Source organism: Staurois parvus, unplaced genomic scaffold (assembly GCF_062004578.1).
Source record: "Staurois parvus isolate SC_StPar_1 unplaced genomic scaffold, SC_StPar_1.0 ptg000916l, whole genome shotgun sequence".
In the NCBI taxonomy this organism is placed as follows: domain Eukaryota; kingdom Metazoa; phylum Chordata; class Amphibia; order Anura; family Ranidae; genus Staurois; species Staurois parvus.
Genome location: NW_028318712.1, coordinates 285,621 through 308,559, shown reverse-complemented (window position 1 = coordinate 308,559; position 22,939 = coordinate 285,621). Strand labels below are relative to the sequence as shown.

The 22,939-nt window shown below is 37.0% G+C and overlaps 1 protein-coding gene across 1 annotated transcript in view; it reads left to right on the top strand.

Moving 5' to 3' along the window:
* The window catches only part of ACTN3 (actinin alpha 3), an 89,021-nt gene extending 66,361 nt beyond the window's left edge, over positions 1 to 22,660 (top strand). Inside the window, exons 5-21 of the mRNA XM_089656546.1 lie at positions 1,462 to 1,549; positions 3,668 to 3,746; positions 5,792 to 5,873; positions 5,963 to 6,048; positions 7,809 to 7,901; positions 8,181 to 8,411; positions 9,569 to 9,716; positions 10,507 to 10,657; positions 13,129 to 13,237; positions 13,361 to 13,501; positions 14,144 to 14,326; positions 15,717 to 15,851; positions 16,016 to 16,195; positions 17,239 to 17,385; positions 17,548 to 17,613; positions 18,221 to 18,379; positions 20,175 to 22,660. Coding sequence (XP_089512672.1) covers positions 1,462 to 1,549; positions 3,668 to 3,746; positions 5,792 to 5,873; positions 5,963 to 6,048; positions 7,809 to 7,901; positions 8,181 to 8,411; positions 9,569 to 9,716; positions 10,507 to 10,657; positions 13,129 to 13,237; positions 13,361 to 13,501; positions 14,144 to 14,326; positions 15,717 to 15,851; positions 16,016 to 16,195; positions 17,239 to 17,385; positions 17,548 to 17,613; positions 18,221 to 18,379; positions 20,175 to 20,333 — 2,237 coding nt within the window. The 3' untranslated portion in view covers positions 20,334 to 22,660. The remainder of the gene's footprint in view (positions 1 to 1,461; positions 1,550 to 3,667; positions 3,747 to 5,791; positions 5,874 to 5,962; positions 6,049 to 7,808; positions 7,902 to 8,180; positions 8,412 to 9,568; positions 9,717 to 10,506; positions 10,658 to 13,128; positions 13,238 to 13,360; positions 13,502 to 14,143; positions 14,327 to 15,716; positions 15,852 to 16,015; positions 16,196 to 17,238; positions 17,386 to 17,547; positions 17,614 to 18,220; positions 18,380 to 20,174) is intronic.
* Positions 22,661 to 22,939: the final 279 nt, after the last annotated feature.

Here is a 22,939-nt window from a genome sequence, read left to right as displayed (position 1 = left end):
ATTACACTGCTTTGGATGGCTGTGTCATGTACAGCCATCCAAAGCAGTGTGCATGAGCTGACAGGGAGAACTGTATTATTTACATACAGTTCTCCTCCCCATCGGAGATGCTCGGCAATCACCGGGCGCCGGGGAAAAAATCACCAGCCAGGACCCGGTGATTGCTGGCTACGAATGGTGGAGTGGGTTGGGCTCGTGCACGCCCCCTACCTGAAACTGCAAACATAATTTAGTAGAGTAAGGAAGGATTTTTATTGCTGCCTGTGCCTTCTTAACTTCTCTGACCCAACCCAAACTATGAAACAACATGGGCTGCAGTTAGTCTTTAACCTTCCAACTTACCTATGACATTATTCGATTTCTCAGTTGCCTTCTTTTTGGGTTTCTTTGCTATCATTTATCTTATCTATGCACCCATCATTTTGTATTAAGCTTACCATACATGGATCAAAATTCGGCTGGTTCAGCAGGGACTGGCCAAATTTCGATCCATGTATGGGCAGGGAGGTTGTACATCAGTTGTTCTACCGATTGACTTCTGTACAACCACAATGTCAAATTTTCCCTGCTCGATCAGGGCTGCAAGTTATAACCTGCAATGTTAATCAGAGTATTCTGACAGAAGGGGAAGCCTCCCTGCTGTCAGAAAACAATATCTCAGTGGGGAGGATTCCCCCATCCACATGCACACAGGTCAGTTTTTTCATTCAACCCGCTGGCTAAATGAAAAAAAACAAACTGTGCCATCTATAGGCTGCCTCAGGGTGACCTTCCCTGTTTCCTAAGGATTTATGAGCTGTAATACTTGTTTTCTCATGCTTTGATATGATTTTCTAATGTCAATAATCAATCAATGCCCTTGCTGAGAATAAGCTTTTTAGCTTAACAACATTTCAGCTGCTAAATGAAGGAGGATATATGGAACACAGGTGTCCAAGTTTGTTCCTAAGCAGCAGAAGCACAAGATTTTACCCTGGTGTCTCATATATTATTAATAAAACAATACAGTATAGGCAGAGTATTTATTTGAATATCATCTTGCAGCCACTATCATCTGATTCTGGGTCATAGAAGAACATTAAATATACCCGTGAGGCCTGAAGGAGAAGTATGGCCAAATACTTTTCTTTTAAGGAATAAAGTGTAGTTCTCTTAGTTTAGCTTAGTAAATATAAGACACTATAATATAAGAATACCAAATATTGAAAAAAAAGAAATTAAAAAAAAAAACCCTGTGTATTAGAGACATCAATTTCTATTCAAATCTACACTAAGCTGAATTTATATTTTCAGCTCAGCTGGGCAATAACACACCATAATTTTCAATTAAGTTCCTATTTAGGCTTCTGTACCTTTATACACATTAAAGGTGGCATCATGTCTTTCCCAAAATGAGATGGGTAAAGTGTTCTATTCATTTGTAATGAAATATTTCATATTTAAACCATGTTTTCCCATCAGAGACATCTGCCAAAGAAGGGTTGCTGCTGTGGTGTCAGAGGAAGACTGCCCCCTACAGAAATGTTAATGTGCAGAATTTCCATATCAGGTAATATGAGTTGCAGGAACATTAAAGTACTTTTTATTGAAACTGAAGTTTTTTTTTCTAGAGCATTTGGGGGCACCAAATATACAGTTACCAAATGTTAAAACAAATTTCAGGAACACTACTATTGTTTTTGTTTAAATTGACATGGTAAATTTTATTTTGCTTTTCAAGTTTATAAGTTTTTAAACTCTTTTTAAATCTGTTTAAACTATCTATGTTCAGTCATGGTTTCCAATGACAGTTAAATACATGACCATGGGAAATGTTATATTAAAAGTTAGCTAAAAACAATAGCACAGCAGAGCAGCTTGCTCTCTGGTAAATGATAAAGTCACTACATTGATGACTCAAACGAGTTCTTTAAAAAATCAGCAATTCCAACACAGTTGAAAGTTGATACAGTAGAATATGTCATAATTAGACTATACTGCCATCTGCTGGCTAGATAGAAGACTGCATATTAATCATTTCCATTATTTCATATTAACAACTGTAAAAAAAAGAAAAACCTTTTTAAATATTTTATTTTTATAGCACCTTCCATTTTAAACCAAGATAAAAACATATGCATAAAACCACTATGCATTCACTTAAAATCTGTATTTTCCTCAGTTTCCAGACCACACTAGAGCAGAATAGCTTTCAATGGAAACCATGTAAGAACAAACAGTCTTTTTCCGTAGCCAAAATTAAACATTTATACAGATTACATGTTAAGGTTTAATTTTACCTTATTTTCCCCCAGTGGTCTGGATATCTTTCTGTATACTACAAACAACACATTACAAAGAATCTGAACAGACACTCTTAACATAATGCAGCATACTTATGAGAGTCAGAGCAAGAATAGAACTGCTGCCAATAGCAACCACATTCCTTATTTCATATAGCAAATCAAGCTTTATTAGTTGCTACAAGCAAGAGCTTTACTTTACTTGTATATATATTAATTCTAATCAGTATATACACAATCTGAAAATGTTAGCTGTGTTTCAAACTAAACATAAACTGGATTTATGCTTATGAGAACAGCCCAAGCTGCATGTACTGAAAGCTGACTGACGAGCTGCCATAGTCATAGTTATGTAACACATATGAATCTATCATGGACAAAGAAAATCACATTATGAAATATTTATTGAATGCTTCAGCACTTTTTGCTGACAAAAGTACAAAAATTCCAAATGTACGGTACATGTAATAAAACACATTCCTAAATCATTATCATCAGTTTTAGGATACACTATTGATTGGCACAGTATTGTATTATTCTTTTATGATGTTCAATATCAAAGAAGGCTTTTCATTCCACTCCCTAAAGTTATGTGATTTGTATCGCTGCAATGGGCAATGCTTCAGTCCAGTAAACGTTTATGGAATCTGCTTAGCAGGGAGAATTACAGCGTGCATCTGCTGGCATCAATCAGGGCCTTATCTATTTTTACCATACAGTGTAGGGAACTAACATGCATACCCTTTACAGTATCTAAGAGTAGATGAAAAAATGCCCCTGCATCTAGAATCTATTAAACTAGTTAGTAGTACATAAATGTTTGTCAATTTAAAAGACTTTTTTATCCCTAGTTGTATTAGTTTACCTTCAATTACAGAAGTCTCTTCATTTGGAATATGAAAATATAAAACAATAAAAAATGCTATGCTGCTTAGTAGTTTAAAGTATATAATTTTCTGCAACATTATAGGAGTACTTTAGGGCCCATTCACACCTATGCACGTACATTGCAGGGATGTTGGTAATGCACACATGTAGATATAAATTTCTTTAAAATTCTCTAAAACTCTTTAAATATACTAAAGTGACCAATTTATTCAACCTCAAAAAGAGTTGAGGATTCCACCCTAAGGTTTTGAAGTCCATCAAAACCCCCAGCAAATCCCACTAAGCCTCTCAGGAGTAAAATGGTTCTACACTATCATCAGCATAGACATGGAGGTCAAATATTGGTAAATCATCCCTTCAATCAAAAAAATAAAATAAGGTATTTAGACAATTTTGACAGTTTGCAAAAATATGCAAATACTGCAGTCAGAAATGCCGCTTTGCTATAAAATAATTCTTCCAATAATGATTGCTTTTTCTTCTTTTGTCATGTAAAGCTGGAAGGATGGCCTTGCACTTTGCGCTCTTATTCATAGACACAGGCCTGACCTCATTGATTACTCCAAGCTCAGAAAGGTATACCTTTCACTTTCATTATCATTTACATTGTCAGTATATGTTTTCAGTATTTGTTTACGCCATTCTTCCCTCATTATTACAGAGAATTCCATGGCTTGCTTTCTTCTTCTTATTATAGATACATTGTAATATATATATATATATATATATATATATATCAGTTTACCAATACTTAGATGTAGTGGTGCATTCGTTTTCTATTTTAGGCTTTTTTCCTATATTTTTACCTGTTGATCCTGATAGTAAGTCTGTTATTTCTCAAGTTAGAGGGTTAAGACAAACCATTTCCCACTGGCAGGAGTCCTTACAATGAACAGCTTTTATTTATTTATTTTAATTCACGTAAAAGCGTTAACTCAAAAGGAGAAAAAAACTGTTGCTGTAACTGTTTAGAAAGTGTAAGACACCTATGCATGTTTCCGTGTGTCATGTTTAGTGTAGCTCATTCATTTCAATGGGCTGGCTTACAAGGAAAAAAATCAATAAAGAAGTGCATGACGATTTTGAAAAATTGCACCCCACCAAACCGTATTGTCCTTTGTTACCATACATTTTGCTGCATGTGAAAGTGAGTGTTAGCAAGATACTTGGGGGTGACATTAAAAATAATGGCTAAACTAAAATAAACTAAAATAACTGCAAAAGGGCTGCATGTTTTTGTGTGTTGTGGGCATGTGCAAAATATTAGGTGCATTCCCACAAAACACAATTGTGAACCTAGCCTTAGCTGGAGTTTGGCTTTAATTTTTTAGTCAAGCCCATCTACATCTGCTAGTGCACTTAACACTACCCTCTACCCAGACTGACAATGTTTCTGTCAAAGTGTGATTCCATTTTTACTCTATCCAGAGTGGAGACACTCTAAAACAGAAAGCGATATACTGGCTGGATCACCAGGTTAAAATAAAGGAAAAACATTTCTGAAAAATAAAACTACTGCAGCCACTACATTTTAAGACTGGCAAGTTATAATACATTACATTTTTGCTTTTGGATTTAATGCCACTATAGGTACCCTTTGACATATGTACACTTATAAACAATACTCTCCATTTCTCTGTATAAGGTTTCCAAGTAGTCATGTGTGTTTTAAAATTACTTAAAAGCTCCTCTCTGAGTTCTGTAAAGTATAATTTATTATTTATTTAAAACTTCACTTCAGTAGATAAATGCACTATTTGAAATTTTCAGACGTACTGCTTGTGGTATGCGTTCTACTGGTTAAAAACCTATGATATGTTTGATGGCCCTAAATTAAATACAATGTGAAATAATTTTAGACGTTCATACAAATGTATAAATATGTGAGTGAATGTGAGTTAGTAAAAAACATTGAGCCTGGGTTCACATATGTGTGAAGTCAGTTTGCAGCAGTTTCAAGGCCCGTACGGTGCGACTTCACTCAGTGGTAAAGTGTATGATATTGGAAATTGCACCTGCACCTTTTTGAAATCGCACATTTGTGAACTGGCTCCATAGAAGAGCCTAGTGATTCACATGTCATGCGAATCGGATGTGGTTCAAAACAAATCCAAGTCACATATATGTGAACCGGGACTTATATGGAAATCTTTTCAAATTATTTAATTGCACACAAATGATCTTTATGTATGTGTAGCAAGCGTTGGTAAATGTTTCAGTCTGGTGCATTTGCATCGCATTGTAAGTGAATAAAAAAATCATACAAATTAAAGTATATCTAAATCCAAGAAAAAAAATTAATATATTGCAGCTTACCAATTCTTAGATGTGGTGGCTAAATTAGTTTTCTTTTTTCAGGCTTTTATTTCCTTTTTTCACCTGGTGATTCTGTCAGTAAAACATTTCCTTTTCTACAGTGACAATGCTTGCTCATTGTACTGTATCTATCAAGAAGCATTCTTGTCACCCTTGGATAGTACTACAGAACAACCTTCCAATCCTTATCTCCCATTCCACCCACCCTTATCACTTCATAACAAAAGGGGGAGTTATCAGCTTAAAGGGGATCAGTAAGAGAAGTGTATATCTGTCTAAAATGTTTTTTTAATCAATTTCTACAGGATGACCCCATCGGTAACCTCAACACTGCCTTTGATGTAGCAGAAAAGTTTCTGGATATCCCAAAGATGTTGGACGCAGAAGGTGTGAAACAGATAATGAACAGAGTCATGAAATAAAACTAGTAAAAGTATTGGTGAATTTCCATTACAGATTGTTGTCCCTCTCTGCAGATATTGTAAACACACCCAAGCCAGATGAAAAGGCAATTATGACTTATGTGTCCTGCTTCTATCATGCCTTTGCTGGAGCTGAGCAGGTAACAAATACAAATCTTCATTTTTCTGAAAAAAATAATCAAATTCTGGTCCAAGATGACTCACTGTAAGAGTCTAGATTTTGACAGGCTCGGGACAGGATTCAGCAATCCAACAATTATTGGGGAACTGGAGAAAGTACAGAGAAGGGCAACCAAACTGATAAGAGGCATTGAGGAGCTCAGTTATGAGGAAAAGATTAGAGGAACTGAATTTATTTTCTCTTGAGAAGAGGAGATTAAGGGGGGATATGATCAACATGTATAAATACATCAGTGGTTCATATAGTGAACTCGGTGTAGAGCTATTTACCCTGAGCACATTACAGAGGACAAGGGGGCACTCTTTACGTCTGGAGGAAAAGAAATTTAATCTCCAAACATGGAAAGGTTTCTTCACAGTGAGAGCTGTGAAGATGTGGAATTGACTGCCTCAAGAGTTGGTTCTGGTCAGCTCAGTGGATTGCTTTAAAAAAGGCCTGGATTCTTTCTTAGATACACAGAATATAACTGGATACTAACATTTGTAGGTAAAGTTGATCCAGGGAATATCCGTTTGCCTCTCCCTGCAGGAGCAAATTGGATCATGCTTTGCTGGTTTTTATTGCCTTCCTCTGGATCAACTGTGGGTATAGGATTATAACTTTTTTTTTTAATGATTGAACTGGATGGATTTTTGTCTTTTTTCAGCCATACTAACTGTGTAACTATCATTAACATATCTCCATGAGATTAATTAGTTATTGTCATAAAAAAATAAACACATTATATTAGGGTGCTATATTCTGCAGCTCACACACAGATCACTGAGCCATTCACAACAATTCTTACCCCATAAAAACTTACATTTCCACTCAACACTGAAAAATATGCTTTGTGCCCAATCAGATATTAACACATACAATTTGCAGTACAAATTATATATAAGCAAATAGATGCTGCATCTTGAAACATATTTATTATAATTTTATTTGTGTACAGAAGGCATTGGTAAGCAGCATAGCTTGTCAATAAATGACTGATTTCCAAGAAGAAGATGGACAACTTACAGTTCAAATATTAAATGAAAATTTATTTTGAAGGGCACACAATTAGAGAAATCGCTTGCTATTTTGAAACACTGACTGACTCAAAAATAAAACCATAAGTAGGCAATATTAAAGCGGAGCTCCACTCACTCTAAAAAAATAAAAGTAAGCAGCTACAAAAACTGTAGTTGCTGACTTTTAAAAAACAGCCACTCACCTGTCCCATGATCCTGTGTTGCCCCCGCCACAGCCGTTTCACCGGCTGTTCTGTATTCCAGACGCCGGCATCTTCAATGGGGGCACCAGGCTGTGACAGCTTGTGGCTTCACAGCTGGGTGCCCACTGTGCATGTGTGAGTAGCGATGCGCTTCCTGAATGGCCCCGTCGTCTTCTGGAACCTGTCATGTGTCCCACAAGACTTCGGGGAGGGAGGGTAGGAGGACAACTTTCATTTCTGATTGCCTAGGGGATTGCAGCAGAAATGGGAGCGGGTACTTGTCAAATTCGGGTACCCATTCCCTCCCCCTGCTCCCCAAAGGTGCTAATCCTTAATGGGGAGCAGGGGACCAATCTTTAAAGCAGAACTTCCCCTTTTGGGTGGAACTCCACTTTAAGAAAAGAATGCAAACATGTCAAAGGTCAGCGCACATTTTCTTTGTACTTGTATGCTTTTTTGTTGCCATTGGTTGTGAAGTATAGTGCAAAGCTCCATTGAAATGTAAACTGTTTATACAGGCTGAGACTGCAGCAAACAGGATCTGCAAAGTACTTGCTGTGAACCAGGAGAATGAGAAGTTGATGGAAGAATATGAGAAGTTAGCAAGTGAGGTTAGTATGTAATCATGCATGAATCTAATGTGATATATCCTGCAACTGGCTTTATTTTCCCTATTTACTCTATCCTTTACTTGGATAGATACCTTAAATGTACCTAATATGAAATTAATACTGAGATCCAGTTAAATAATAATGTGTACAAACAATATGTACTTTGTTTTGCCAAAATTGCCAATGAGTAATTTCAGGGTGATGACCTAAAATATTATTTCATGCAGACTTGTATATTGCTTATATAGTGCTGAAAAAACTGCTCATACATTTTCACAGCTTCTGGAATGGATCCGCCGCACTATTCCCTGGCTGGAAAACAAAACCCCCGAGAAAAATATGACTGCCATGCAGAAAAAACTGGAGGACTTTAGGGACTACAGAAGGGTACACAAGCCACCCCGTGTTCAGGAGAAATGCCAGCTGGAGATAAACTTCAACACTCTGCAAACCAAACTGAGGCTAAGCAACCGCCCTGCATTCATGCCATCTGAGGGCAAGATGGTGTCCGTAAGTATTAACAACAGCAATAAAGCTACATGCTATACTCATCATTTCCTTCTTCAAATTGCTAAACTTAGAGACTATAGAGAAGACCTTAATAAACCTAGACCTTAATAAACATATAGCACTTTGTTCAATTTGTGTAGGTACCAGAGCTAGTGTGGTTGACATCGTCCCCCACAGCTATCCAACCATGTTGCTCTGTAGAGATGAATAACTAATTAGCGCATAGGCATGCAAAGGGGAATGGGGTGTGTCAACACTCATCCCAGTTTCCCAGTGGAAGCCAGACACCATATCTTATTTGTGAACTACTGTATATTTCAATACAGAGCTGAACATGCTCTGTTTAATAACACAATCCAATTTTGAACGTGCTGTAAGTAGCTTCGTGCCTTCATCTGCTACACTGATGATTATAAATGAAGACAGTGTGTCTGACCTGTGAGCTCACTGAAAAAAGTGGTGGTAGCAACTGAGCTCTACCTGAGCTCAACAAGAGCAATGTCCACAAATCAGACTTCAGACAGAGGAGAAGCTGACAGGTAGCAATTGGAGAAATAAAGAGTTTCTGAGGAGAAGCAAAGAGAGGTATTTCTACGCTTATCTATAGACCAGCAATTAATTTTTCATGGCTTATGAGACTTCTCATCTCATTGCTCATTAACATATGCAATGTGCTTTTAAAACAAAGAAATAGCTCCAAATGATTTGTATGCTGTTACTAGAACACATAAATCAGCATATGTTTAGGTATTTATCACTGAAACCTTCATTTGCATGCAGCAATGTATATAAAAGATAGCAAAAATGTCCTGCAGTACATTCCTGGGAAGCATAAATCTTAGTTATCCCTAACTATTGTTGTAGCCATAGCCAAAATACATGCTACTGGTTGCATTTCATACTTTATAGTTTCTATGCCCCAGGATAATCCTCAAACTAAACATGCTTTAAGAATATTTGCTTTGTACTTCATTTTTTATATAAGATGTATTAAGCGAAAAAAAAAAATGCTTGTAGTAAGAACGTGGAGAAAAATAAAAGTAGGTAGTTTCTGGTCCATGGACTCTGAGCACCCTGACTCTGAAAACAAGGAATGTATTTAATATGATGTATTTGGTTTGTTTAATTTTTGTTCTCACTAAATTGTTTTGCCATAGGATATTGCCAATGCTTGGAAAGGTCTGGAGCAAGTAGAGAAGGGTTATGAAGAGTGGCTTTTACTGGAAATAAGGAGACTGGAAAGACTGGAACATCTGGCAGAGAAGTTTAAGCAGAAGGCTTCTCTCCATGAGTCCTGGACCAGAGGTAGGGGAAGAGTGTTCATCTAACAATAGCTATTTAACTAAACCGTTATTATAAAGCTATATCCAACTACAATGTTCAACTTTACCATAACCAACATAGGAAGAAAAATATACTTATTCTACATTAAAACATTCACATATTCTAATAACAGAAAACAGATACAAAGGTTTTACTACTCTTCAGAAGAAACATTGCAGCTTCCTGAAGTAGCAAGAAACCAGACCTAAGACATAAAGAAGGCTATTTAATTCCCACTTTAATTCCTTTTCATGCTTTTATTTTTTTATGGACAATAGAGAAGATTGAAGACCAAGTCTTTAAATCTGGATAATTATCTAAGGATATCTAAATCCTAAAACAAAATGTAGAGTATTGCAGCATACCAATCCTTAGATTTGATAGATTTAATTAGTTTTCCTTTTTCAGAATAAGAACATTGTCAGCAAATACAAAAAATACCTGTTTATCCTACCAGATATGCACTGTATTTGAACTGAAATCACAAATAATATCTTCATTCCAAGATATCTTCTGTAAACTACTAATTCCCCTACCCTGCATAAAGTGGAAATTAAGAGAGGAAGATTTGATTGTAGTCAAAATAGGAGATTATCCTAGTGATAACAATGGCCCCTCCACTGATGCAGTGAAATGAGTGTAGCTATCCTAGAACAGGAAGTGTGTTATGCAAAGGGTTACAAGCTAAAAATAAAGGAAAAACATGCCTGAAAATTGTTAAAAAAACCTGTAGATTCTGTCCACTAATCTCTGTGCCTTGTGCACTGTACAGGAAAGGAGGAACTGCTGTCCCAGAGAGATTATGAATCAGCTTCTCTAATGGAAATCCGTGCCTTGGTACGCAAACACGAAGCATTTGAAAGTGACCTTGCTGCCCACCAGGACCGTGTAGAACAGATTGCTGCTATTGCCCAAGAACTGAAGTGAGTGTGTGATACATCTTTACAAGCCTCCAACGTACAAGCTGACCTCAGTGCACTAATAATTGGACAATTATGTGGCAAATGAGGTTTAATGTTGATAAATATATAGTTTTGCACTTTGGGGCTAAAAACATATATGCATCATACTTACTAGGAGGAGTACAGGTGGGGCAATAAATGGTGGAGAAGAATCTGGGTGTTCTGGTAGATCATAAAGCGGAGTTCCACTCATCCTGTCAAAAAATATAAGTCAGCATTTACAAAAACTGTAGCTGCTGACTTTTAAATAACAGCCACTTACCTGTCCCTCAGTCCCGTGGGGTGTCCCCCGCAGCCTGTTTCACCTGCCGTCCTGGATTCCTGGAGGCCGGCATCTTCAGTGTGGGCACCCGGCTGTGACTTCTTGCGGCTTCACAGCCGGGTACCCCCTGTGCATGCACAAGTAGTGCTGTGCTTCATGAATGGTCCTATAGTCTTCTGGGACCTGTCATGTGTCCCAGAAGACTACAGGGAGGGAAGGAGGGAGGACACCTCCCGTTTCCGATCACCTAGGTGTTCTGACCGCAATTGGGAGCCAGTACCTGTCAAATTTGGGTACCTGCTCCCCCTCCGCCCCCCAAAGGTGCCAATATTTAATGGGGAGCAGTCCTTAAAGCGGAACTTCCCCTTTTGTGTGGAGCTCTGCTTTAAAGAATGTGTAAACCACAATTTCATAATACTGATGTGATGTGACTGCTATACCATGTACTTGTATGAAAAAGTATCATGTTCTCTTTGTATGTCTTCCTTTGTGTGAAATACCTGGCATTCCTGTTAGTCCCTCTGCTTTCCTTTTAAAAACTGATCACACTAGACATGACAGCACAGCGTGGTCAGGTTCTAGCTGTGCTGGAACTCAGCCTGCTCTCCTCCAATAATCCCCCCCCCCACACCCACACAGCCATTTATTGGGAAGATCAGTTTGCTGCTGCTTCTCCGGTCTGAGCTCCTTATGCAGCTGAGATCAGAGGGTATGTAATCACTTATAAAAGAATGAAAAAAGGTATTTATAATGTTTTTTTATATCTATACATAAATGTTTTGCCTTTCATTACTATTTTAAATTGAATGGGTTGCTATACAAGGTGAGGTTTTACATATACTTTAATAACAGCAATGCTAAGCTTCAGTTTCTAAAGATAATAAAATCCTTTCTTATATTAAAAGGGGCATGAACTCCAGAGAAAGAGAGGCATAATTTTGCCCTGTACAAATCAATAGTAAAACCTCATCTGGAATATGCAGTTCAGGTTTGGGCACCAATTCACAAAAAGGATATCAGAATACTGGGGAAAGTGCAAAGAAGGGCACCCAAGCTGATAAGAGGCATGGAGGCGCTCAGCTATGAGGAAAGATTAGAGGAACTAAATGTATTCTCTCTTGAGAAGAGGAGATTAAGGGGGAATATGATCAACATATATAAATACATCAGTGGTTCATATAGTGAACTTGGTGTAGAGTTATTCATTTTCAGGTCATTAAATAGGACAAGGGGGCATTCTTTATGTCTGGAGGAAAAGAGATTTTACCTTCACATACTCAAAGCTTCTTCACAGTAAGAGCTGTGAAAATGTTGAATACACACCCTCAAGAACTAGTTCTGGCCATCTCAGTGGACTGTTATAAAAAAGAGCTGGATGCAGTACTAAATGCACAAAATATAACTGGATACTAACATTTATAGGTAATAACACTAGAGGTAGGTGACACAGGGAATACCAATTGCCTCCTGGTGGATCAGGTGGGACTTTTACCCAGAATCTAGTGAATGTGCTGAAATTTTACTTTGCAAAGAATACCCGATCGTGTACAAGGAAAATGTAAAAAACAGCATTTTTGCTTGTACACGATTGAATGATGGGCATCAAGTAAACTTCACCTCATTCATTAAGCTCTGGGAAAAATTCCCTTACACAGTGCAACTTCCCTTGCAAGGTGAACAGTCTATGTGTGTTTGGTAAATGAACCCCAATATAGCAGGACCATATGTTATATCCCTAATAACCAAAGTTTAGCAAGATTATCACCTTTTCCGCCCATAGATTTTCCCAAGATACCCTAATCAGTGTATAGCAATGTTAATTCCCCTTGATTTTTCACCATATTTATACGTTTTTCCCCAAAATAGAAATGTAAAAAACGCTGTATGTAGTTTAAACTTCTTAGCTGCACTTTGACTTTACGTTCTTGCATATTTAAAGTGGTTCTAAAGGTAATTAAAACAAAACAAAACAGGTTTATACTTACCTGCTCTGTGCAGTGATCTACTGCTTGCATCAACATAATGAATGAAACTATGTTAGAGATGGGGCTCTGAAAAATGGCTATGTTTATTTTGGTGATAGATGGCAGAATATACTGTATGTCATTTGTGCTTTTACCCTTAATTCTACATAGAGTCACTCACTAAAATGTAAAAATTTTCTCTACAGTGAACTCGACTACCATGATGCCGCTACTGTTAATAGCCGTTGTCAGGCAATCTGTGACCAGTGGGACACTCTGGGTACCCTCACACAAAAGAGAAGAGATGCTCTAGAGGTAAAAAAAAAAAAAAAAATCTAAATTCCATAGTAAAAAGCACATTTTCATTATCATGTGTGCTTATTCAGATACAAAGTTTGGAAAAAAGTAATAAATTAGTATGTGTTTGTTATTTCATAGCGTGTGGAGAAGCTGCTGGAAACCATTGACCAGCTGTACTTGGAGTTTGCTAAAAGAGCTGCTCCATTCAATAACTGGATGGATGGAGCAATAGAAGATCTGCAGGACATGTTTATTGTGCACAGCATTGAAGAGATCCAGGTAAATATCACACCAGTATGTATACAAATACAGTGACTATTGCAATGGATGCAATATGGTATACACTCCGTGAAATAATTTAACTATCCTGAAAAAACTATGAAAGAGTACAATTATTTGTTCAAAAATAGGATGGAATACAGTGATCCTTGGAACTCTGGTTAGCAAGTGGAAAGACATCACATAATTGCAAATAACAGCTCAAATGTCATTTTTGTACAGTCCTTACAGACATGTATAGTAATTCACACATGATGAAATTTTGGAATTATTACCAAAATGAGGATTCTGCTAATAGTTGACATCATTCATTAATGCATATTTAATTATAATTCTTTATATATAGTGAAAATATGCAGTGATAAATCTTTAGAGAGACTCTGCAAGGCTAGGTGGCACAGTTAAAAAATGGCTAATCATCCAAAATGTAATTCTAGAGAGTACATTAAGGTTAGATCTCATTAGTTTACCCCTACAAAGCAACCACAAAATACTTAAATAATTCTAGTGTTTTGTTGCAGACCCACTCCTTAATAGGAAGACAAGAATTATATACAATATCTAATATATACAGTATTTCTAATGCATTTTTAATGAGAGTTGTATTTAATTAAAACACTTGTATCTGTATTTTTATCACAGAGCCTGATCACAGCACATGAACAGTTCAAGGCCACACTTCCAGAGGCTGACAAAGAGAAGATGTCAATTCTGGGCATCCAGGCTGAGATTCAGAAAATTGCCCAGACTTATGGAATTAAACTTTCTGGAATTAACCCATACACCAACCTTACGCACCTTGATGTTGCCAATAAGTGGGAGACAGTGAGTAAATAAGGAAATTGTGGTTCTATTGATTAGCATAATATTGAATAAAATTATTGATTTGCCATGGTATAACAATAATATCTCTATTAGCATGAGTTAAACAGTATAAGCTACATTCTAACAATCTGTATATACCAGAACAGAGGTTATATGTACTAGAAACACCATATACAGTTATGTGATTCAAACACAGATGATTGTGAAAGGCTTATGTTTGTAGATGTGTCTTTTTTAAAGGTGCACTGTCAAAATTAAACATTAAACATGGAAAATCAGGGAGTGAGCAAAGTCTACCTATTTGATACTTGTATTTCCACTTTTGCAGGCAAATTGGGATAATATCTACATTATGTTACATTATATTATATGTGCCAATTCACATAACATAACTTATTGACTGAAAAAGTTCAAATACACTTAAAATTGTATTTATCCAAGCATTGCTGTAGTGCATCAATCCATACCAGTCCTTTCAGACAGAAATTTGGTGATCTAAGAACCACTTATGGTGGTACAGCAGAGCTGTACCCAATCTCACCAAACAGCAGGCCGTTTGCTGTTTGTCAAAAAGTAAATTCTTCCTACTAATAAGTTCCTTACACACACCTGTCAGAATAATCCTTTCCTTGGATAGTTGAGTGAGATTTGTGATACAGAAAGCAGAGAGGAAAAGGTTACTCAAAATGTACTCTCCCAGTGACCCTATATGGTGTTCTCTAGATTCCTGCCACAGCAGGTTACACCAAATTCTGATTAAAGACAACATGTGAACTTTGGAGTAAAGTATAGTTTCTGCACTTGCTGGATAACAGGAGTTCACTGGTTTCACCTGTTTCCCTAAATTGCTCTTTAAAGGAAATCTTTAGTCAGGTAACAAAAAAATTTAAAGTCAGCAGCTACAAATACTGTAGCTGCTGACTTTTAATAAAGGGACACTCACCTGTCCAGGGATTGTGTGCTGTCCTCATCTGAGCCAGTTCTTCAAGTCCCTGGCACCAGCATCTTGGATCTGGTAAGCCAGCTGTGACTCCCTGCTGCATCACAACCAACTTTCCACTGTGCATGCGAGAGTTTCACTGCACTTTGTGAATGGACACTGCACTTTTTGAATGAACCCACAGCCTCCTGGGACATGTCCCAGGAGGTTGTGAGTGGGGACAACTTCCTCTGGAATTGCCTAGAAGATCCCAGTGAAAATGGGAGGGGGAACCTGCCATAAATACATAAATAGGTACGTGCTCCTCCCACCAGAAAAAAAGTGTAGTTCCGTTTTAAGAACCAACAACCAACAACCGAATTAACAACCAAAAGAAGTTCCGTTTTAAGAACCAACTTGATTTATAATAGAGGATTTTGCCACTCAGTATTTCTTATTTGATTTCAACAGGCAAAACAACTGGTACCCCACAGAGACCAAACCCTACAGGAGGAGCTTGCCCGTCAACAAGCTAATGAACGCTTGCGTCGCCAATTTGCAGCACAAGCTAATGTTATTGGACCCTGGATCCAGACCAAGATGGAGGTAAGATAAAAGTTGCTATTCTTCAGATAAGTTAGTTCTAAACCAGTCATCATAGATTAAAAATGAACTCAACAATATTTAGAATTTTTCTATCATTGTTTTATAAATATCTCTTAAATTATAGGATAAATATTTATGGGCATTTTATTTTTATTCCTGTTTAGGAGATTGGTCGCATATCTATAGACATTAGCAGTTCCTTGGAAGACCAGATGAATCATCTTAAGCAATATGAGCAGAATATCATCAACTATAAGTCCAACATTGATAAACTGGAGGGAGACCATCAACTCATCCAAGAGTCTCTTATCTTTGATAACAAACACACAAGTTACAGTATGGAGGTAAAGGGCAATCGCTTTATTTACTTTCTTCAAGACAGAAAAGTTTTGGATGGATTTCACTTGTTTTCAGGACCTGCCATACTGCCTAGATCAGGTTTTCTCACTTGTGGGTCCATGCAGCCCTAGGGTTTTGTGAGAGGTCTCTGGGGTTCCGCCACCTCCACCATTGCAGCAGATTCGTATCTACCTAGCCTTATTATCCTTCCTGCACTTCAGTAGAGAGAGCGAGTATTAGGAATGTAGGGGAGGGAGGAGAAATAGGCTGTGCTTTTTAATTGTGTTGACAGGAATTCACCCCACACATAAACCTCCTACTGGTAACAATGCAAGGCAAGGAGTAATGATGAAGGAGAGGGAGCAGAACAGGGGAGAAGTTTTCCTAACAAAAGTTTTTCCTACGGATTGGAGAAATTTCAGGTTTGCAGCACAGTAAGAAAGAGAGATGAAACAGCAATGACAGGAGAAAGAGCAGTATGGGAAAAAAAAAATATCACTGACAGTAGTCCGTGACAGTAGTAGCAGGGTCTCTCAATTAGGTTTCAATGACACTGTTGTTAAAGTAAAAAAAATTGTTGTTGACCTTGTTGACCACCATCGATAGTGTTTCAATTTAGCATGATGCACTTTTTGTGTTATTGTAAAATTATTCATGCTCTTATTCTATCCCCAACTCCCTGATCATGTTAAAGTCTTGTGAGCTATAGACCAAAAAATATTGAAGGGGTTCCCAAGGGACCCTCACAACCAAAATGGTTGAGAAAGGCTGGCCTACAGTTGATGCTCATAAATTGGACGTAAAGGTTTCAAATCTAGAACTCCTTTTCTACCACATTTCACCTCCATAGAGGTCTAACAAATTTCTTGATATAATAATCTATCACATACCCTCTTTCCATTTACTGTCATCACTAATGTGTTTTAATGCAATAATGGTTTTGTGTACTTTTTTTTTTATTTTAAGAAAATTATTGACATTAGTTTGTAGTCAACCACATAATTGTAATGTGAACTGCATTTAACTCCACCATTTACCTTTCTTAAAGCACATCCGTGTTGGATGGGAGCAACTCCTCACTACAATTGCTAGGACCATCAATGAAGTTGAGAACCAGATCCTGACCCGTGATGCTAAAGGCATTAGCCAAGAACAGATGAATGAGTTCCGTGCATCATTCAACCACTTTGACAGGGTAAGCAAAACCTGTGTGAAAAATTCAGATGTTACCTGATGATCCCAACAAAAAAAAGACATACAGTAAATTGTCATTCTCAATGCACACATCTTGAACAAAAGGCTTCTTGTTTTATCTTGGTCATTGTTAGTAACATCATTATTTTCCATTTGATTACAGAAGAGGAATGGCATGATGGATCCTGATGACTTCCGTGCTTGCCTTATTTCTATGGGCTATGATCTGGTAAGACTGTCACACTTTTGAGAATGGTTATTGGAGTTAGTGCATGCTGCAGATTAGAATATAGTGGATCTACCTCCAGTTCTGTTAATTGATTTGCAATTTTTTTTGTTTTACTAATGATCCATGAAACTAGAGACTATGTTGCTTTTATTTAATATGCAAAGGTAGTACTGCAGTTGTGCAGATTATTCTTTTTTGCCAATTTTCTGTAATAGCATTGAGTAGCTGAAGCACAATAGACAGGTGAAGAAATTTGTCTGAGGCTGCCCCTAGGCAGTACTTGCGGAGACAAAATTCTCACATTTATTATGTATTTATTTATTACAGGTACTTATACAGCGCCTTTAATTTACACAGCGCTTTACATATATATATATTGTACATTCACATCAATCCCTGACCCTCAAGGGGCATACAATCTAAGGTCCCTAACTTACATTCATACATACACATACTAGTACCAATTTAGACAGGATCCAATTAACCTACCAGCATGTCTTTGGAGTTTGCCTCACATTGTCTTTTTTTTTCTTATTTGAAGCAGTTTCTTCATTTTTTAAAAATAAATACTGCATTGTTGATATCAACTTTTTTGCTAATTTTGTAGGGTGAAGTTGAGTTTGCCCGCATCATGACTTTGGTGGATCCTAACAACACAGGAGTTGTAACCTTCCAGGCCTTCATTGACTTCATGACTCGTGAGACAGCTGAAACTGACACTGCTGAGCAAGTCATGGCTTCATTTAAGATTTTGGCATCAGACAAGGTCAGTAGAAAATTCTTGATGTAAATATGTATGGCTTGTAGGGGTTGGTTAAATATTCAAGTAATATAAAAGGGTGACATCTCCTTTGCAGATATTTATGACTAGCAGCATGATGGGGCTGCTTTTCTGGCATGCAGGTATCTAATCTAAATGGAGATTAGTGCAAGAGGCTTTGGGGGGTCAAGGCCTAGGTGTGTTTTGGGTGTGGAAGCTGGGAAGTGTGTAGGCTGAAATTTGTATATGATAGAAGGCCAGTATCTGAACTGTTGAAAGCACTGGCTCTGTGGTGAACAGTGAGCATTTGTTGCTGTATAAGCAAGCTTTGGTGCCCCCAGGTAAAGTGTCAGTGACTTGACTTTTGAGTAGATGCATCATTTACATGAAGGTGGCTGGGTGGGTCATTGTAATACAATTCTGTCTGTTCTTGGACTTCCATGGAGACCTATTGATCAACACTGAGGGTTTAAACAAGAAACAAGTCAGTAGAACATTGAAAATTGTCCAAATGTGGAATTGGAATATTTACAAGCAAAATATGTAATATAGCCCCTAAGTAGAGGATTTTCTGCCAAATGAAAGCTATTGTGGAGACCCAGCAGTTGACTGACAAGGTGGGAATTGTGCAGTTTTCCAGTGCCTGTCGCCAGGATAGCTGTACCAAGTGTTACCAGGATTGAGCTTAAAGTGGTTGTAAGCCCTTCCATGTATCTTTTGAAGAGACTGGCCTTAGGTGATACACAGAGATTAAACACAGTGTCCAACATAAGTTGTACTTGTCTGTCTGCAGTCTTCTCTTCTCTACATCTGTCGAAAGTGCTGAATTTATAGCGTAGAGCAGGCAGAGAGCTAAAGTTACAAGCAGCGGGCTCTGAGAGCTGATTGGAGGGAAGGGACACTTAATGCTCTTAATTGAGACAAGTGCAAACCATAGAGGGATATGCTTTATTCATATTTCATGTCTGAGGTCACTTTAATGGCCCTAGGCCAATAACCTTGGGGGGTAAATTTTATAGTGGGTGTGGCTGGTTACCTTTCCAGTTCAGTCTTGGCTACTGGTCCACAGAATAAATAAGTATATTTATGTAATGATGCTTTTTCATATTAGATATGGAAGTTTGGATGTAATTCACACTTTCCATCAGTTAGGAAATGTATTTGTCTTCATTGGTATCTTTGACAAATTCAAATAGCATTGGAGCTCTTAAGCCCTATTCACACCTGAGCATTTTGTAACTCAACATTTTTTCAAGCAGATTTAGATATTTTTGGTCTTATAGACTTCAATGCGAGTGCCTGTAAAAAACCATGTAAACGTGTCTATTTAATAAATGTCTACGGGAACAAAAATGCATGATCCTGCTCCAAAGGAGCTCCTGTACATTGTTCCTAAAACACACAAATAGTCACCTGAATATGCTATGCTCAAGTGTGAATGTAGTTTACTTAAAAAAATTAAGCATACCACTGGATTAGTCAACACTACAGTACTACTTATAGATTGTTAGCTAAATAACAATAGGCTATTGCCTGTTGACAATTCAAACCTGTGTTGATGTCTTCATTTTAAATTATGATTTATGTTTTGGGGGTTTGGAAGGAAGATGGGTGAATGCAGTGAGGACCTGAGAATTTATTTTACTTTGTATAGTTGAAAAATAAAATGTATAAATAAAAGTTGATTAAAAAAAATTAATAATCAAATTGAAAATTACTTTCAGATAAATATTAAGAAAATCATAGTGTGTATGTATTGAAAAGAATGAACTGCATTTCTGACCATGTCTTTGCATTGCAGAACTACATCACCATTGAAGAGCTGCGCAGAGAACTGCCTCCAGAACAAGCAGAATACTGCATCAGCCGTATGACAAAATACATAGGTGCAGATGGTATCACAGGAGCTCTGGATTATATCTCCTTCTCCAGTGCTCTCTACGGAGAGAGTGATCTGTAAAGAAAATCACCTTCCCCTGCTTCCCATAACTATTCCCAAGCTCCACCCCTCCCCTGTACCTCAGTCTTTTACCCAAAGGCAATGATGACCTTCTGAAAATGTATCAAAGTGGCAGATAAAATGTATATGTACACTTTGTTGGTCAAATATGTTAGAGACAATCAAATGGCAGTGAATAATGTCTCTTAAGGGATTAATCAAATAAATATTTTGTTTAATTTGATTATTTGTCTACATTGTCTACATATTCTGTACCTATGTTACCAATTTTAAATGAATACCGACAATAACATTTAAACATGCACCTTGTATTGCCTGGCTCTTGTTATGTAATGATGATGTCTTGGATGTCATAAAGAAGGAACACCTATTGGGTATCAGATGTCAGTCATTGTAATTGTTAAGTGCTTTGTCAAATGTTCTTTTCTGGGACTTGTATTGCTGCTGTACTGAACAGTAATAAAATATATAAAGCGAAGGTGAAATGTGGGAATGAAGCCTAAATACGTTTTGTGTCCCACATTCATTTGGAAACATCTATGTTTCATTGTATGAAGGCCAAAGTGTATATATACATTTTAATGATTATTGCATTGTATTTACATAAAGTTAGAATTAGCAGTTTAGCTTTCCATGCACATAACAGAAATGCATTTTTTAAAGTGCAAATCCATTCATGCATCCATAGGTCATTGAAAGTGGTAAAAAGAGTGGGATTTTGAAAGGTGATGTTTTTTTGAACCTTCGGTGAGCCAACATGCAATGGCAAAGCACAAATTAAACCTAATGTGTTCTTGTTATGGTTCAAAAACTGTTCAATTTTTCAGCACAAAAACAAAAAAAAAAAATTGTAAGCCCAGATGTCTCAGGCCCACTCTCAGATGGAGTCGTGTGAAGGTGAGAGGACAATAAATGTGAATATTTATGGTTATATGGATTGTTTTGTTCTGTTCATCTGTTCCTTAATTATTAACAAATAACTGGACAGAATCTCACAATTAATCCAAAGGCATGCAGTATTTTTTTTTTTCACACTGTGCAAAGCACGTATTTAAAATAGGCAATACAACCCTCTATGTAATATATTTAATTAAGAAATGTATGGAGTTTATTTTCTAAAACTGGAGAGTGCAAAATCTGGAGCAGCTTTGACAATAATACCTGGAAGCTGATTGAGTTCTACGCAGAGCTGCACTAGATTTGTACGCTCCAGTTTTAGTAAATCAGCCCCATTTATCTTGTAAGCTGAACTGCGGACAGATATAAAATACACATTTCAGATTCTGATCTTCATCCATTTGATTGGTTAGCTAGGATGATGTCACTCCCATGCATGTCCACAGCTCAGTATACATTGCGAACAAAGAGAAAAGAATACTTTGTTGGAGAAGAGACATAGCGGTTGATTTACCAAAGACAAATAGGCTGTTCACTTTGCAAGGGAAGTTGCGCAGTCCAAGGAAATTTTTCCCAGAGTTGAATATGGTGAAATTTCACTGTGCAAAGAATGCCCTATCATGCGCAAGGAAAAAAAAATATATATATATATATTTTTGCTTGCACGTGATTGGATGATGGAAATCAGCAGAGCTTCACCTCATTGACTAAGCTCTGGGGAAAATTCCCATGCAAAGTGCAACATAACTTGTGAAGTTAACAGTTTAATGGCCTTTAGTAAATGCACCTTATAGTATGTCTCTTTTTACTAAAAAATCCAACTTGTTCACAAATCATTATTTATTAGGTTAAGTTCCACTTTAAGGTACTTGTGATAGTCATTGGACCTGATTCAACAAACATAATGGCAATTAAGGTGTGCTAAAGAGATGTGTAAAAATATTAAAGATATAAGGTACAGATTTTATAAGCAAGTAAGAAAGTTCACAAAATCAAGTACATTTCAGGTCGGTTAAACAAATACCTACTGCAAAAAAATATGATATTTTATTATTATAAAAAGCCACTATTTACAATGCTGTTAACTAAAATATGCACAAATTTCCTACCCCATTATGACTTATTTGCACTCAAGTTAGGGAGGCTCATAGAGAACATACAATGTGCAAAATGAAGTTACTGATAATAACAAATCAGAATTCTTTCATTGTTCCAATATGTCTGAACTGATGACAGTTGTTTATTAGTAAAGTCATTGCTCTTTGCGCATTAAATTAGCCCCCAGGTGTTAGAAAACTCCCCATAATTTCATTTATTAACAGTACTTCAAGTTTGTCTGACCAGAACTTTAAAGTATACAAATCTATTCTGCTGAAAATAATTATCTCATTGTCAGAAAACAATCAATAAAATGTTCTATCCAAAAACTACTTCACAAATGTATTTGATTATTTATCTAATGCTCGTACAGCATTATCACAATCATGCAAAAACTGGTGGGGAAGTGTAGCTGGCATTAGCTAGGAAATGGTGCAGTCTCTATTAAAGTGGTTCTAAACCCAAAAGCAAAAATTTATTATATTGGTTGTAGTTTACCAATTCTTAGCACATTATGCCTTTACCTTGCAGGGAAATTTTTTTTACCCAAACTTATTACCGCTTTAAAGGATAAGTTCACTTTAAACAAAACAAAAAATAAATTGCCATTT